Here is a 14,118-nt window from a genome sequence, read left to right as displayed (position 1 = left end):
TAGTCACCCTATAAAATGAGACAAAAGAGATGTAAGAAATAATAAATTTTATTCCAAGCTGTATCACTCAACCTATTCACCAGCTCAAATCAAAACTTTACTGTTTGGAAAACCAAGTCAATTCTCAAAGGCTGAGGGTTTACTACCACCCAAAGAGAGGTGTTAATAATGTTCTGAACAATGACTCTATTATATTAAGTATTTAATTTCCCAAAGGTAACTTCTTTGAATGGGAGACATTCATTTGGATGAACCAAGTGCAATATGTTTTTAAAATAAGTCAATCATATAACTATAGTTTTATACCATTCACATTCCCTTTCAAGATAGAATATATATATATATATATATATATATATATATATATATATATATATACAAACATACTAGTTGAATAATATTAACCTAAGTCCAATTGTCAAATTTACAATCAGTAGGATTATGAGAATTTATAAGACAGAGATCAATATGGGATGGTGTCCTCAAGGGAAATTCATGAAGTAGGTAGAATTTGTACTTTGTAAGCAAACAAAAGAATGGAGGGAACTTCAGTTCTAGAAAAAAGCACAACCAAAACCAGGGAAGTAAAAGAGAAAGTTTTATAGATATGAGCAGAGACTTTAGGTTGAAATGTAATTTGGAAGAGCAATTCAGAACACAATTTAAGTACCAGACTGTTTGACAGCCCGAAATGTCAAGGTGCAAACCTTTGGATTTTATCTTGTAGGCAAAAGGATAATTAAATTGGGGGAAGTGGAATGCCACAAAGAAAGTAATTTGGGGGAAACTGATATAACAGTAATATATGGGATAGAATGTAGGCAGAAGAGACTAAAGGAAGGAATATGAACATTGTTATTTTTCTTCTGGGAAGCATAACTGATAATGCTAATATTGTGTTTCTTACAGGGAATACTTGATATATGGTAGGTTTGTTTTTTAAGTTAATCTTAAGTGACCAGCTCCATGCTACTCAGTGTATATCTGGAATGCTTCTCCTGAAGATGGTTCTTAAGAGAGGCAAACAAATTTTAACATTATGCAAAATATAAAGTCAATTATTGCCTCAAATGTAAAATATATTATAGCCAAATATACGTGACACTGAGATTATCTATACTAGTTCTCATAGTTAGTAAAGTAATAGTTGATCTCCTCTTCATTATGCTAGATTATTTTTTAGTGTGGCAAAATACACATAACATAAAATTGATCATTTAACCATTTTTAAGTGCACAGTTCAGTGGCATTAAGTACATTCACATTGTTGTGAAAGCATCACCATAATCTGTCTCCAAAACTCTTTTCATCTCCTCAAACTGAAACTCCGTATCATTAAACAATAAATCCCCATTCGTCCCTCACCTCAGTCACCGGCAGCCACCATTTTACATTCTGTTTCTATGAATTCCACAATTCTAGATGCCTGCAGAGTGCTCACCATGAAATTAGCCTTACAATGGTTTGAAGTGCCTCTATCAATTTAAATAGGCATTTACACACACAACTAGGAAAATATAAACTCAGTTCTTATTTTTGATACAGAAAAGTTCATAATGCAGACTACAAAATTAAATATTTACAAAAGTAGCCTAATATTGAAATGCTTAACCTTATTTACTGATATAATTACATTTCCAGATATACAGTTTTTTAATCTGGTTTTTAATTTAAAAAAATTTAAATGGGGAAAAAAGTACTTTGCACATATCAAAAATGTATAGTATACTAGTTAGAAGCACCGGATTTGGAGTCAAGTAGATCTGAGTTCAAATCCCAGGTCTATCATTTACAAGTTATTTGACCTTGACCCAGTTACTTTACATCTCTAACCATCAATTTCCTCATGTGAAAAATGGAAATAATTATAGTATCAACTTCACAGGGTACAATATAATAAATGTTAATGCACTTAGCACATTGCCTGGCACAGATTAAGTACTCAGTGGAAATCAGCTGCTAGTATTATGTTTGTATTATTGTTGTAATCGGTATTATTGTTATTACTGTCATTATCCCCTTATTGGCATTTTCCTTGAAAAGATCTTGAGAAAATGATGCTAAAGTATAATTTTCAAACAATTATGACTTTTATACAAATATAAGATTAACATGTGTCAGAGATTTTGTATGATTCATTAATTAATGAGATAACCCATATGATGTTAAAACTGTGTCAAAGAATCTTTGAAGAAAAGACATAAAGACAATTTGGAACGCTGAAAAAAATTAATAGATGCAAAGGTAGTTAATATCCTATAAGGAATAAAATGTAATATTTGGGAGCCCTCATTTGGGGTTGGGAATTAATCTGTCTCTATCAGGCAAATTTTTTTTATTGTTATGTATAAGAATCACAGTTTTCTACAACTTAATTCTGTACCAAGAGTTGTAAAATAGCCTTGTCAGTAGATAGTCAATCAAAGACACACACTCCATGGAATCAGATAATCCTCATTTCCATGTCTTAGACAATAGACCTGACACTATTTTCTACTAAAACAATGTTGGCCTACTCAGTATCTTAGTCATCTCATCCCATTATTTAAGATAATCATTTAAATTGAAGGCTCTGAAACCACATAAGCTTATGTTGGCTGGGTCAGGGATTACTATTTCTATAATGTTGATGAGAAAATTAAGGCAAGGAAGTCAAGCAAATTCTCTGTAATTACTCTAAGTAGAGAAATAAGGCCATGACTAATTTTCTTTACTTCAAGCTCCATTTTATTCCCACTAGAATATACATACTTATATCCAAAGTAAAGAGCGATAGAAAAGTAAAAGAGAAACAAAAGGAAGCGGGATGCTATTTTAAGTTGAAAGTGAAGTAGTGGCTAACTTTTTCTTCAATAACTGCTTCTGTGTGTCTTTACAGACAGTAACCATAGTGCCAATTTTTTTTCTTCAAAAGATTCAACATTCCCCAAACATCTCTTGTTAATCAAGCAGTATCCAGACAATATTAATATTAGCCAGATTTTTAAGCATTAATTATCATGCACGTGCAGAAAAATCTTGGGTTTTGGATGCAAATCTGTAAGGGAATCCTTCTGTGAGCCCTGGTTCACCATTCATATACGTGTGTACTCTGTTATCTGAGTGCAGCATCAGTTAACAATAGCAATTGTGTTGACGATTCAACTCAGCTAAAGCATGCAGCTGTGTATTTTCTGGTTCTGGGTTTATTAGAATTTAAGGTGATATGCTACATAACACTCAACAATATGGATATTGAGGGTATCTTAATTATTGCTGATTTCAGATATTATTAAAAATATTACTGGATATGAGATCAAGTTGAAATAGAAGCTGGGATCAGGTAATTTAGAATATGATTAAAGAGATAAAAACAAGTAAGACGAGTAATAGAAATATAAGGAAATTAGTAGATAGCAATAAATTAGTAGACAGCCATAAAATAAGTGGTTTTCATTGGGATTTATAAATAGGCCAATATAAAATCAGAGACATTTCCACAGATAATTCTAAGAGTTTTCTTTTATTGTTCACTTCTTTTAGATTTTAGTATTATGTATTTTTAGATGGGCTTCAAATTTTAGGAAAGAACTCCTGGAGAAGATTTTAATTAATATTAGCTACTGAATTCTCTTTCATTTTGCTTACAGAAAAGATTTGGTGATAAGGAATTAACTTCAAATTAAAACGGAAAAAAATTACCAGGCTCCTGAGAAGACAAGTAGGAACTCTCATATGAGAAAAAGAATAAAACTGTAGTCATCATAACCACAAATAGTATTAAAACCGGGGTACTACATCCCATTAGAACAAAAAGGCAATTATATTCAGATTTACTTAAAATGTGAGCTGTCATATAAGCAAGATCAGGCAGATGATGTATAACTTTGATAAACAAAGAATAAAAGAAAAACAAAAGCCATCCAACCAGCACACTAAATGAGAGGGGGCATTTTTCACAAAATGTTAAGATGCCAATATATGAAATTTCCTCATAATCTGAGTACTGATCAAAGAAATGCATGGTATTTTTGAAAGGAAGTACATTTTCCCTGTGCTTTGAGTGACCTCTGGTGGCTGAAGAGAATTCTGTTATGCAGTTATCCTTAACATTTATAAGTCAGACTACATTTGCTATGTGTAAGGTGTCTTTAATGTGTTAGATAAGTGTACATTATTAATGTTTTATTATTTTAAATGTTAACACCATTGGAATTCCCTCTGAATTGTCTTCCTAAACCTCTTCAGGTATGATCCAAAAATTGATTCATGGTCAACTGTGGCACCTCTGAGTGTTCCTCGAGATGCTGTTGCTGTATGTCCCCTCGGAGACAAACTCTATGTAGTTGGAGGATATGATGGACATACTTATTTGAACACTGTTGAGTCATATGATGCACAGAAAGATGAATGGAAAGAGGTAATCTCAGTTAAAGTATTCAAATTGGTATATTTCAAGATAAGTATCCCAATTGACGTATTTTAAGTTTTAGTTAAAAAATTAAAATATATGTTTGGAATTAATCCCATTCTCTTCCTCTCCAGGGACTAACCAAATCCTCTTAGTGAACTTTATAGCATGTGCTTTATTTATGCTCTAGAGAATTTTCATTGATTGAGCATTAGCAGGATCTATCAGTGCTTATATAAAAAGGGGGACAGGACAGTCTCTTAACTTCATGGGCTCATTCCTTTTACAGAAAAGTTCATCAGATTCAATAATCCAAGAGATTTATTCTCTGGCCAACTTTCTATCTATGTATTATGCCTTGAGAACCAAAGAATAATGTCCTTATCCACAAATGTCTGCCCTTTCTTGTTAGCTGGTGCCCAGGAGAAAAATCAGTCAGGCTCCTCCTTACAGATATTCTACAGAGTGCAACACTTCTAACTACAGATCAGTCATTCAAGGGATTTAATGCACAGGAAGGGACTGGAATTAGACCCTTCTAAGAGTGCTGGGCATCTAACAGAAGAAATTCTATGGAGGGTACAAGAAGGGGCACTGAACGGACATCTTGAGGATGCTAAAGGCAAATTTGATGCTTCTGATGGTTTTTGCAGTGATAGCTCTAGAGTTATTCCAAAATATCTAATGGTGTTTTGTTAATTAAATGATGGATTAATAAAATATGAAGTATGATTAACTTCACCATTTCCATAAACAGGTGAACCTTGTATTTGGTATCTAACGTCACTTTTCCTTATACGAACTTTATGCTGTTCTGATGCTACATAGTAAGCTGGTTACTATTCTAAATAAGTATGTGTTATTATAATGACACCTGATAATGGGTTTCTATCTCTTTCCTCCAACAATATGATTCATCAAGACCCTTGAGAAACACTCAAATTCTTCCATGTAGGCAGCTCCTCAATTTACAATGGTTAGGACCAGCTAGAAATGGAAGAAAACAGTTAGCAAACAAGGCTGTAGGTCAAATACAGTAATCAAAATCTTTGTCTAACCTTGTGTAATTTACTTTTCTGAAAAATTCTAGACCAGTGTCTAAGAGACCTAGATTCTATCCAGGCTTTTCACTGTTTCATTGTGTGACCTTGGAAAGGGTGAAAGAGAATTAACAGATAATGGAATTATGACTACTATATGCCAAATTATTTTTATTCATTATCTTGCTTACGCCTAACAAAAACCTTGAATGATGAGTATTATTAGCTGTACTTTTTCAAGTGAGAAGATTACCAGAGAGGTGAAACTTAGCCAAGATCAACTGCTCCTCAGTCTCAGGTCTACATCATTTTAAAGACGTGTTCTTTCCATGCTGGATTGTTATCTGTGCTGTCTTTCCCCTTATCTTTATGCAAGGTGTAGGCTGGACCAGGATAGCTAAGGACTTTCGCAACTCCAATATATTATGCCAAAGACAGAGTTCATTCAAACAGCATTTCTTTCCTTGCTTTTGTTTCCTGTTAGGAAGTTCCTGTTAACATTGGAAGAGCTGGTGCATGTGTTGTGGTGGTCAAGCTACCATAAAGCTCTCTTTATCAGAGGGAAAGAAACTGGATAATTTCAAGAGCTGGAATAGGAAGAAGAAACCTGTTCTTTCCTTCCATTAGTAATCAAACATGAAAATTCTCGTGCCATTTTCATATGTAGTTATAAATGCTTTCACTTGTGAAGCCAAAGCAAGTTTTCAAACAATTACACGTAGGTGTTAAGTGTATATGTTGTTGTAGCTGATAATATAAATGGAAATTCACTAGTCTAGGTTTAGCCTCATTACTTTAAAATGTTAAAATGTTTAAGGGAAATTGATAGCGGCCAAAGTATAAAAGGTTATAAAAGCAATGCTCATTTTAAGTTAAGAGTCTGCTAAAAACATTTCCTATTTCAAAAAAAATAGGTACTCTATCAACATAACTAATATAAAAGAGACCATCTAAAGTTTAAACTGTAAGTTTTGATTTTCAGTAAGACATCATTCTCTAATTCAAACAATATCCCAAATAGCTAAATAATACTTCAGCTTTACCAAGAGGCAAGCTTTTATTGTGGTGAGGCTAAAAAGAAAACTCATTGACATAATTTGTTATGCTGATCACAGTATGTTAAAATTTTCACAGACTTACACTCTTTTACAGTACTACCTTCCAAAGCACACATATAGATTTGGTATTCCTTAATATGTTGTCTTGTTAGATTTGTTACCAGGATAATAATTATTATAATTTCATATACACAATCTATACAATAAAATGGTGAATATTTATCATATTGATACAAACTGTGACCTCAGCTTTAGAGTGTCAGGGCCTCACTTGTACAGAAAGTAATATTCTCCTCAGACATTTCTGTGAACTCGTTAAACACCTTCCATTAAGTTAAACAGGTTTTCAAAAGCAAACCAATTTTTAAACTGCAGTAAAATTGAGATGTTCTACAGTATTAATACATGGAAACACCAAAATGTTCAACATCCATAGTTAATTCTATAATTGTTTTTTATGTACCAATACATACTTTTCTGTTAACTTTGTAATCATCCAGTAGAGAACGTTAAGGATATATGAGCTACAAAACTTTTTAAATTAAAAAAACAACAAAAAAGGCTAGCTGGGTAGCATTTTACCTTTAAATTCTTACTTCCATTTATCCAATTATAAGAATATTTAAGATGAACTATTGAGAAAACTTCTTTATGAAAGTACCTTTTCAAGTAAATTACAATTTTAGAATTTCTGCAATATGTTCTTTTAAATGGGCTTTGTATTGTCGTATGTAAAGCCAACAGATAAAATCCAGAGAGATGCTTATAAAATGTACTATTACCCTTTAAGTTTTAAAAAAGAGCACCATAAGTTGTACAAAGATATTTGTACTTTGACAAACCGAATTTAAATAAAATCTATTTCCTCTGGTTATAAAGAAAGTGGCTTTTGATTATGTCAATCAATTGCAGCCTGAATTGACTTTTTGTTTATTATTTTCAATAGCTAAAATATTTAAATATAAAAAAATAAAATTCTCCTGCTTCATTTCTAATTCCTGCCATTGTCTTTAATTCTAAATAAAGGGCTACAGACATCTTTAGTTGTCAGTGTAGAGATGGAGATATAGAGATGCTGTAAAAACATAAAGACACACACACACAGAGTTCTGTTGGATCTTTAAATTCATACCTTATCCAAATCAATGCAGAAGCAGAGTTACTTAAACCTTTAGCCCCAGAGCTCAACTTAGCCTGTCAAGTTAAATCAGAGTGTGAGCCAGTGGGAAAAAGAAAGATCAAAGGACCGAACACAGCCCAGCTTACCAATGCTCCAGTCACAGGTAGATGGCACCAATAGGGAGATCGTGTCCAGAGTCATGCCTGGTCAGACAAGCAGAGAGAGAATACTACCTTCTTGATGGTCCAGCTGGCCTTGCTTCATTTTGATTAGGTACTGACTAGTAGGAGAGGTATGGATATGTTGCTCAGGGCTGCCGCTGCACAGCTGCATTTGAGGGTCATCCTCTGCAAGCCAAAAAAACTAGAAACAGGTGGGACTACATCAAACTAAAAAGTCTCTGTACAGTAAAAGAAACCATCAACAAAATGAAAAGACAACCTATGGAATGGGAGAAAATATTTGCAAACTATATATCTAATAAGGGGGTAATATCCAGCATATATCAAGAACTTATACGACTCAGTAGCAAAAAAACAAATAACCCCATTTAAAAATGGGCAAAGAACCTGAATAGACATATTTCCAAAGAAAATACACAAAGGGCCAACAGGTACATAAAAAGATGCTCAACATTACTAGTCATTAGGGGAATGTAAATTAAAACCACCATGAGATGGAACCTCATGCCTATTAGGATGGCTATCATCAAAAAGACAAGAGAGAACAAATATTGGGGAAGATGTGGAGAAAAGGGAACCTTAGTGGGGTTGTAAACTGGTACAGCCACTAAAGAAAACAGTTTGGCAGTTCCTCAAAAAATTAAAAGCAGAATTGCCATATGATCCAGCAATACCACTTCTGGGACTATTTCCAAAGGAAATGAAAACAGTAATTTGAAAACATACCTGCACCCCCATGTTCATAGCAGTGTCATTTACAATAGCCAAGACGTGGAAACAAAGTAACTGTCCATTGATGTATGAATGGATAAAGAGGCTTTGAGGTATATAGATCTCAAAATGGAATATTTGGCCATAAAAATGAGGAAATCTTACCTTTTATAATAACATGGATGGATCTTGAGGGCATTATACTAAGTGAAATAAGTCAGAAAAAGACAAATGCTGTATAATCTCACTTATACATGGAATCTAAAAAGAGAGAAACCAGACTCAGAAAAAGAGGTCAGTCATGTAGTACTAAAGGTGGAGGGTTGGGGAAGGGAGAATTGGAGGAAGGTGGTCAAAAGGTACGATTTGTGCAGTGAACATAACTCAGTGGTAGAGCACATTCTTAGCATGCATGAGGCCCTGGGTTCAATCCCCATTACCTCCATTAAAAAACAAAAAAGGTATAATTTTCCAGTTATAAGACAAATTAGTAGTAAAGATATAATGTACAACATGATGATTACAGTTAACACTTTTTTATGTATATAGGAAAGTTGTTGAGAGACTAAATCTTCAGAGTTCTCATCATAAGAAGACACTTTTTTCTTCTTTTCTCTTTCTTATATCAATATAAAATGATGGATTTAGCAGAGCCTATTGCAATAATCATTTCACAATATATGTAATCAAGCCATCATGCTATATGCCTTAAACTTATACAGTGATGTATTTATTATTTCTCAATAAAAATGGAACAAAACTGTGTTTGGGCCACCATGGCCTAGCTGGGCTGCCAAAACCTGAGCAGATCTGAGCAGTCAGAATGGAGAGCTGCAGAGGCTCAGGGTACTAAAACATATACTGCACATGCCTCAGCCAAATCTAGTCCAGAAAAGGAATTACGGGGCAGGCCCCTGGCTACCATGGCATAGTGCTGATGACGATGTATCAAGCTGATTTAAACTAACAAGGATAATACAGGGAGTTCTTAATTTACACAATTTTTTCAATAAGTGTCAGGGCTGACACATTTAGACATGATGTACTTAGATTGGAAAGAAAATATTGGTTCTGGAGTTTTCTGTCATCACTGTGACCTTGCTGCCAGGGTCCTCCACCCTGAAGCCCTCGGCCTGTATTAGGATGACTCTCCAGACAACACCATCAGCTACTTTCCCTGTATTTCCACAGGGCGTGCAGGACCTTCTAAACACCTTCTATACCACAACAGAGCTGAAGGAGACTCTGGGACACTAAACTCAGTTCCCCTCTCTGCCTAACTATGCCAACCACCAACTCGACTCAGCAGCCCTGTTTTGATATGGAAGGAATGCCGAAGGGAAGTCTCCCATAGTCCCAAAAGGGATATAGAACAAAAATTCCTCTGATTTCAGATTTTTCTTTAAGCTCTGTAAGGGGACTCCTACCCCAAAATCTTATTCCAAGAAAAGAAAAAAGATCATAAAACAGGGACAAGTTTTCCAGTTACTTTTCCTCTTTGTAATGGACTTTTTAAATATCATGTCCCCCTTGCTAGAGATGCTGAGCCCCAACCTGAATAATGGAAGGAGTATCCCCTCTCCGGTCTGTGGACGATACCACGTAAACTTCCTATTTCATCAACCTGCCTTTCCAGGTGTCAAAGGAAACTACAAAAATTGTTATAGTTTTTTTTTCCTCTTTTGACAATACTTGTTTTTCATGATTACTGCTTACTAAAGACTAGGAAAAATTCCTATTCTACATGCTAAAAGTTAATGTTGATAGCCTCTTTTTTTTGCATTCCTGTTATAATCCTAATTCCCTCCCTTATACAGACACACAAACGCACATACATTCAGAGCATACACAAACAATGGGGGAAATGGGCATAGTTAGCAAAATACGGGGAATCTCATACACAAGTAAATGTTGAAAGGTAAACATACATTAATAATCTTCAAAAATAGTATCCCTGTGTCACATACATTGATTAAGAATCTACTGTGCCTTAGGCCCTAGTGATATGTTATACATAAGTTACGGCTAAGTTTATGAAATCTCTACCAAATGCAGCTCTATATAATTTAGATTCTATTCCAAGTGATGGAGAATCAGAATTTGATGGCCTCTCCTCTACAAAGGCCAGCTGAAGTATCCAAGCTCACATTTCATCTAAGGTCATGGAGACCCTCATATAAATAGCCCAATTCCATAAGCTGAATTCAGTGTCTATCTGAGTGGTTAAATAATCTTCTCTGGATCATAACTAATTAGACTTTGCTAGAATCGGAACACATAGAGGTTCTGGCCATTGGAGAACAACTAGCCTTATTTAACGATAAGCCTGAAAAGACAAAATCAGAAGCCCTTTGAGGAGAGTGATGATGTCAGCAAAATGGTGGCAAAGGAATCTCTGCCTTTTCTATGTTCCTCTCCTCCTCCTCGCCCAATATCAATTTGAACTATTATTCATGCATGAAAATACCTTCACAAGAGCAAATATTCTAGGTCAGGGAATCACAGCACATGAATGAAGCACAGGAATAAGAAAGGATACACTGAGGAAGGTAAGAGATTCACACTACATCATGGCCCCTCCCCTAAGCCAAGGCAGGCCAGCATGGAGAGATACCTTCCCCATGAGAGTAGGGTAATATGAGGGCCCAACTTTGCCAAAGACCCCAGAGAGGGTCTACCCCAGTACCAGGCTAACTCCCACAGCTCTAGCTGGCTCCCTGCAGGCTCCTGCAAACACAGGCCCCCTACTCATCCTGGTATTTGTTGGCACCAGTGGCCACAGGTAGCTCCAGGAGCCCCAAATAGGGCATCCTTGGCACTAGGCTCCCAGCGGACTCCCATGAATCCAGACCCCAGATCACCTCAGTGCGCGCCTACTGCAGCAGCCTCAGGCAGCTCGCACAGCCCCAGGCAGCTTCCATGACAGGACTCCTGGAGTGCTCCCAGGCACCAAGGCCCCTGCCTACCTCCTCACTTGTGAACTCCAACAGCCCCACGTGGACCCCATGGCACCAGGCTACCTGAAGGCTCCCAGGAACTCGGGCCCCCATCTCAACCTGGTGCTTACCAGCTTCCGTAGCCCCAGGGGGCATCTTTGGCATAAAGTTCCTGGTGGGCTCCTGTTAACCTGGGCCCAGGTTCACTCTAGCACTGTCAACTCCAGCATCTCAAGCAGCTTCCATGACAGGGCTTTGGGTGGCTACCACAAATCCAGGCTTCCAGCTCACCCTAGCACCTGCCTATGCCAGTGGCCCCAGGCACCTCTCACATTTCTAGGTGGCTTCCATGGTAGGGTCCAGTGGGCTCCCAGGAACCAGGGCCCCCCATGTCACCCAGGATCTGACAGTTCTGGTGGCTGTAAGCTGTACCTGTGGCCCCTGGTGGCTCCTGTGAGTCCAGGCTCCCAGTGGGCTCTGAGGAACCTAAGCCCCCAGTCACCCTGGCACTCACCAGCTCTAGTGGCCCCAGGTAGCATTTTTGGCACCAGGCAAGAGATGCGCGCCTATGAATCCAGGCTCCCCCACCCAGGCCCTGGCACCTGCCAGGTGGGTCCTGCTGCACTGGGTGGCATCTGTAGCACCAGGCTTCCAGCAGGCCCCTAGGCCATCCTGACACCTGCTGACTCCAGTGGCCCCAGGCAGCTCCCAAGGACCCAGGTGGCTTCCACAGCTCCAGGCTCCCAGCAGGTTCCCAGGAGGCCAAGCTCTTATCTCACATTGGAGCCTGCTGCTCCAGCAGCCCCAGATAGCATCTGTGGCTCCAGGTTCTGAGTGCCATGCAAACTCAGACTTCTGGCCCACCAGGGAACCAGCCAGCTTCTGCAGTCCCAGGTGGCCAGTGGCCACAGGTGATTTTTTCCTCTCCAGGCAGCTTCCTTGACTCCAGGTTCCTAGAATGGTTCCATGAACCAAAGCCTTAAGTCCGCTCTGTTGCCTGCTGGCTCCCATCCCACAGTCCTAGGCATCTTCAGTGGCCCCAGGATCCCAGCCCACCAGGGTGCCAGCTGACTCCCCTGGCACCAGTTTCCAGACAAGCTCCTATGAATGCAGACTCCCAGCTTGCTCCCGTGGCACCAGATGTCAATCGGGCTCCAGCAGTTTTCCCAGCACATACCAGCACTGACTGGCTCCTGCTGCCCTGGGTGGCTCTTGTGGCCTCAGGCTCCCAACCAATGCCTGTGGCACAAGTTCCAAGGGGGATCCAGTAAGGCCTGGTGACAAGCTGATTATCCAGTCCTAGGCTTTCACAACCCACTCCAGCACCATGGCACCCAAGGACTCCAGCAAGGTGGAGGAAACACTCCCAAACTCATTGTATGAGACCAGCATTACCCTGATACCAAAGGCAGATAAAAACACCACAGGAAAAGAAAAGTATAGGCCAAAGTCTCTAATAAATACATATGCAAAAAAAAAATCAGTGCTCTATAATAGATGAAACAAACATAGAACTGAAGGGAGAAATACACAGTTCTTTAATAATAATAATAGGAGACATCAATACCTCACTTTCAATAATGGATAGAACAACTAGACAAAAGATCAATAAGTATACAGAAGGCCTGAACAATATTATAGACCATTTGGACCTAACAGATTTATAAGGAATATTCCAACCAACAATAGTAGGATTCCTATTTTTCTCAAGTGCTCATGGAACATTCTCCAGGATAGACCAAATGTTAAGCCATTAAACAAGTAGTAATAAATTTAATAAAGTTTAACATCATACAAACCATCTTTTCCTAGCACAATGGAACAAAACTAGAAATCAATGACAGAATGAAAATTAGGAAATTCACAAATATATGGAAATTAAGCAATATACTCTTAGACAATCAATGGGTCAAAGAAGAAACCACAAGGGAAACCAGAAAATACATACTGATAAATGAAAGTGAAAACACAACACACCCAAGCTTATGGGATAGAGAGAAAGTAGTGCTAAGAGAGAAATTTGTATCTGTAAACACTTACATTAAAAAAGAGAGAAAGATCTCAACTAAACAACTTAACTTTAGACACTTAGGAACTAGAAAAAAAAGAAAGAACAAACTAAACCCAAGGCCAGGAAAAAGAAGGTAATAATACAGATTAGAGCAGAGATAAAATAGAGAACTGCAAAACAATAGAGAAAATAAAGAAAATTAAAAGTTGGTTCTTCAAAAAGGTCAACAAAATTAACAAATCTTTTTACCAAAATGTAATTTTCCTAGGCAGTTCTCTGTTTTTCTTATTTCTCAAAGACATTCTGTATCTGTCTGTAACTCCCTTTCCTCTAAGGATTTAAGATTTGACAGTCCCAAAGTCAGAAAGAATTTCAAGCTCTAACTGCTTTCCCACCTGCCACATATTTCACCTAAGCAAAGAAGGTCAAGTTGCTTTACTGTCTTAGGAGAAGGGAAAGAGGGAAATAGAATGAGAAATAAATAAGTTAATAACCCAAAATACTACCAAATGACACTAATATCTGTTCACTTGGGAACAATAGAAACTTTTCTGATTGCATCAGTGCATTTTTGTATGATTCATGTGGGCCTAGGCAAAATTAGTATAGAATATATAACTTAACTAAATTACATGAAAACCTATAATGCTCCACTGATACATAAAAAACA

At 37.4% G+C, this 14,118-nt stretch overlaps 1 protein-coding gene across 2 annotated transcripts in view; it reads left to right on the top strand.

The window, feature by feature from the left end:
* KLHL4 (kelch like family member 4) overlaps window positions 1-9,781 on the top strand; it is an 84,327-nt gene extending 74,546 nt beyond the window's left edge. Inside the window, exons 10-11 of one of the 2 annotated variants that reach the window (XM_064483000.1) lie at window positions 4,228-4,399; window positions 9,693-9,781. In XM_064483000.1, the coding sequence (XP_064339070.1) occupies window positions 4,228-4,399; window positions 9,693-9,758 (238 nt within the window). In that variant the 3' untranslated portion in view covers window positions 9,759-9,781. Of the gene's footprint in view, window positions 1-4,227; window positions 4,400-5,914; window positions 7,484-9,692 lie in introns of those variants that run through there. The other variant, XM_010976388.3, reaches the window with a different exon arrangement.
* Window positions 9,782-14,118: the final 4,337 nt, after the last annotated feature.

The sequence above is a fragment of the Camelus dromedarius genome, chromosome X (genome assembly GCF_036321535.1).
Source record: "Camelus dromedarius isolate mCamDro1 chromosome X, mCamDro1.pat, whole genome shotgun sequence".
NCBI classification, from domain to species: domain Eukaryota; kingdom Metazoa; phylum Chordata; class Mammalia; order Artiodactyla; family Camelidae; genus Camelus; species Camelus dromedarius.
Note: the sequence above shows the minus strand (reverse complement) of the source record. Positions and strands in the feature narration are given on the sequence as shown.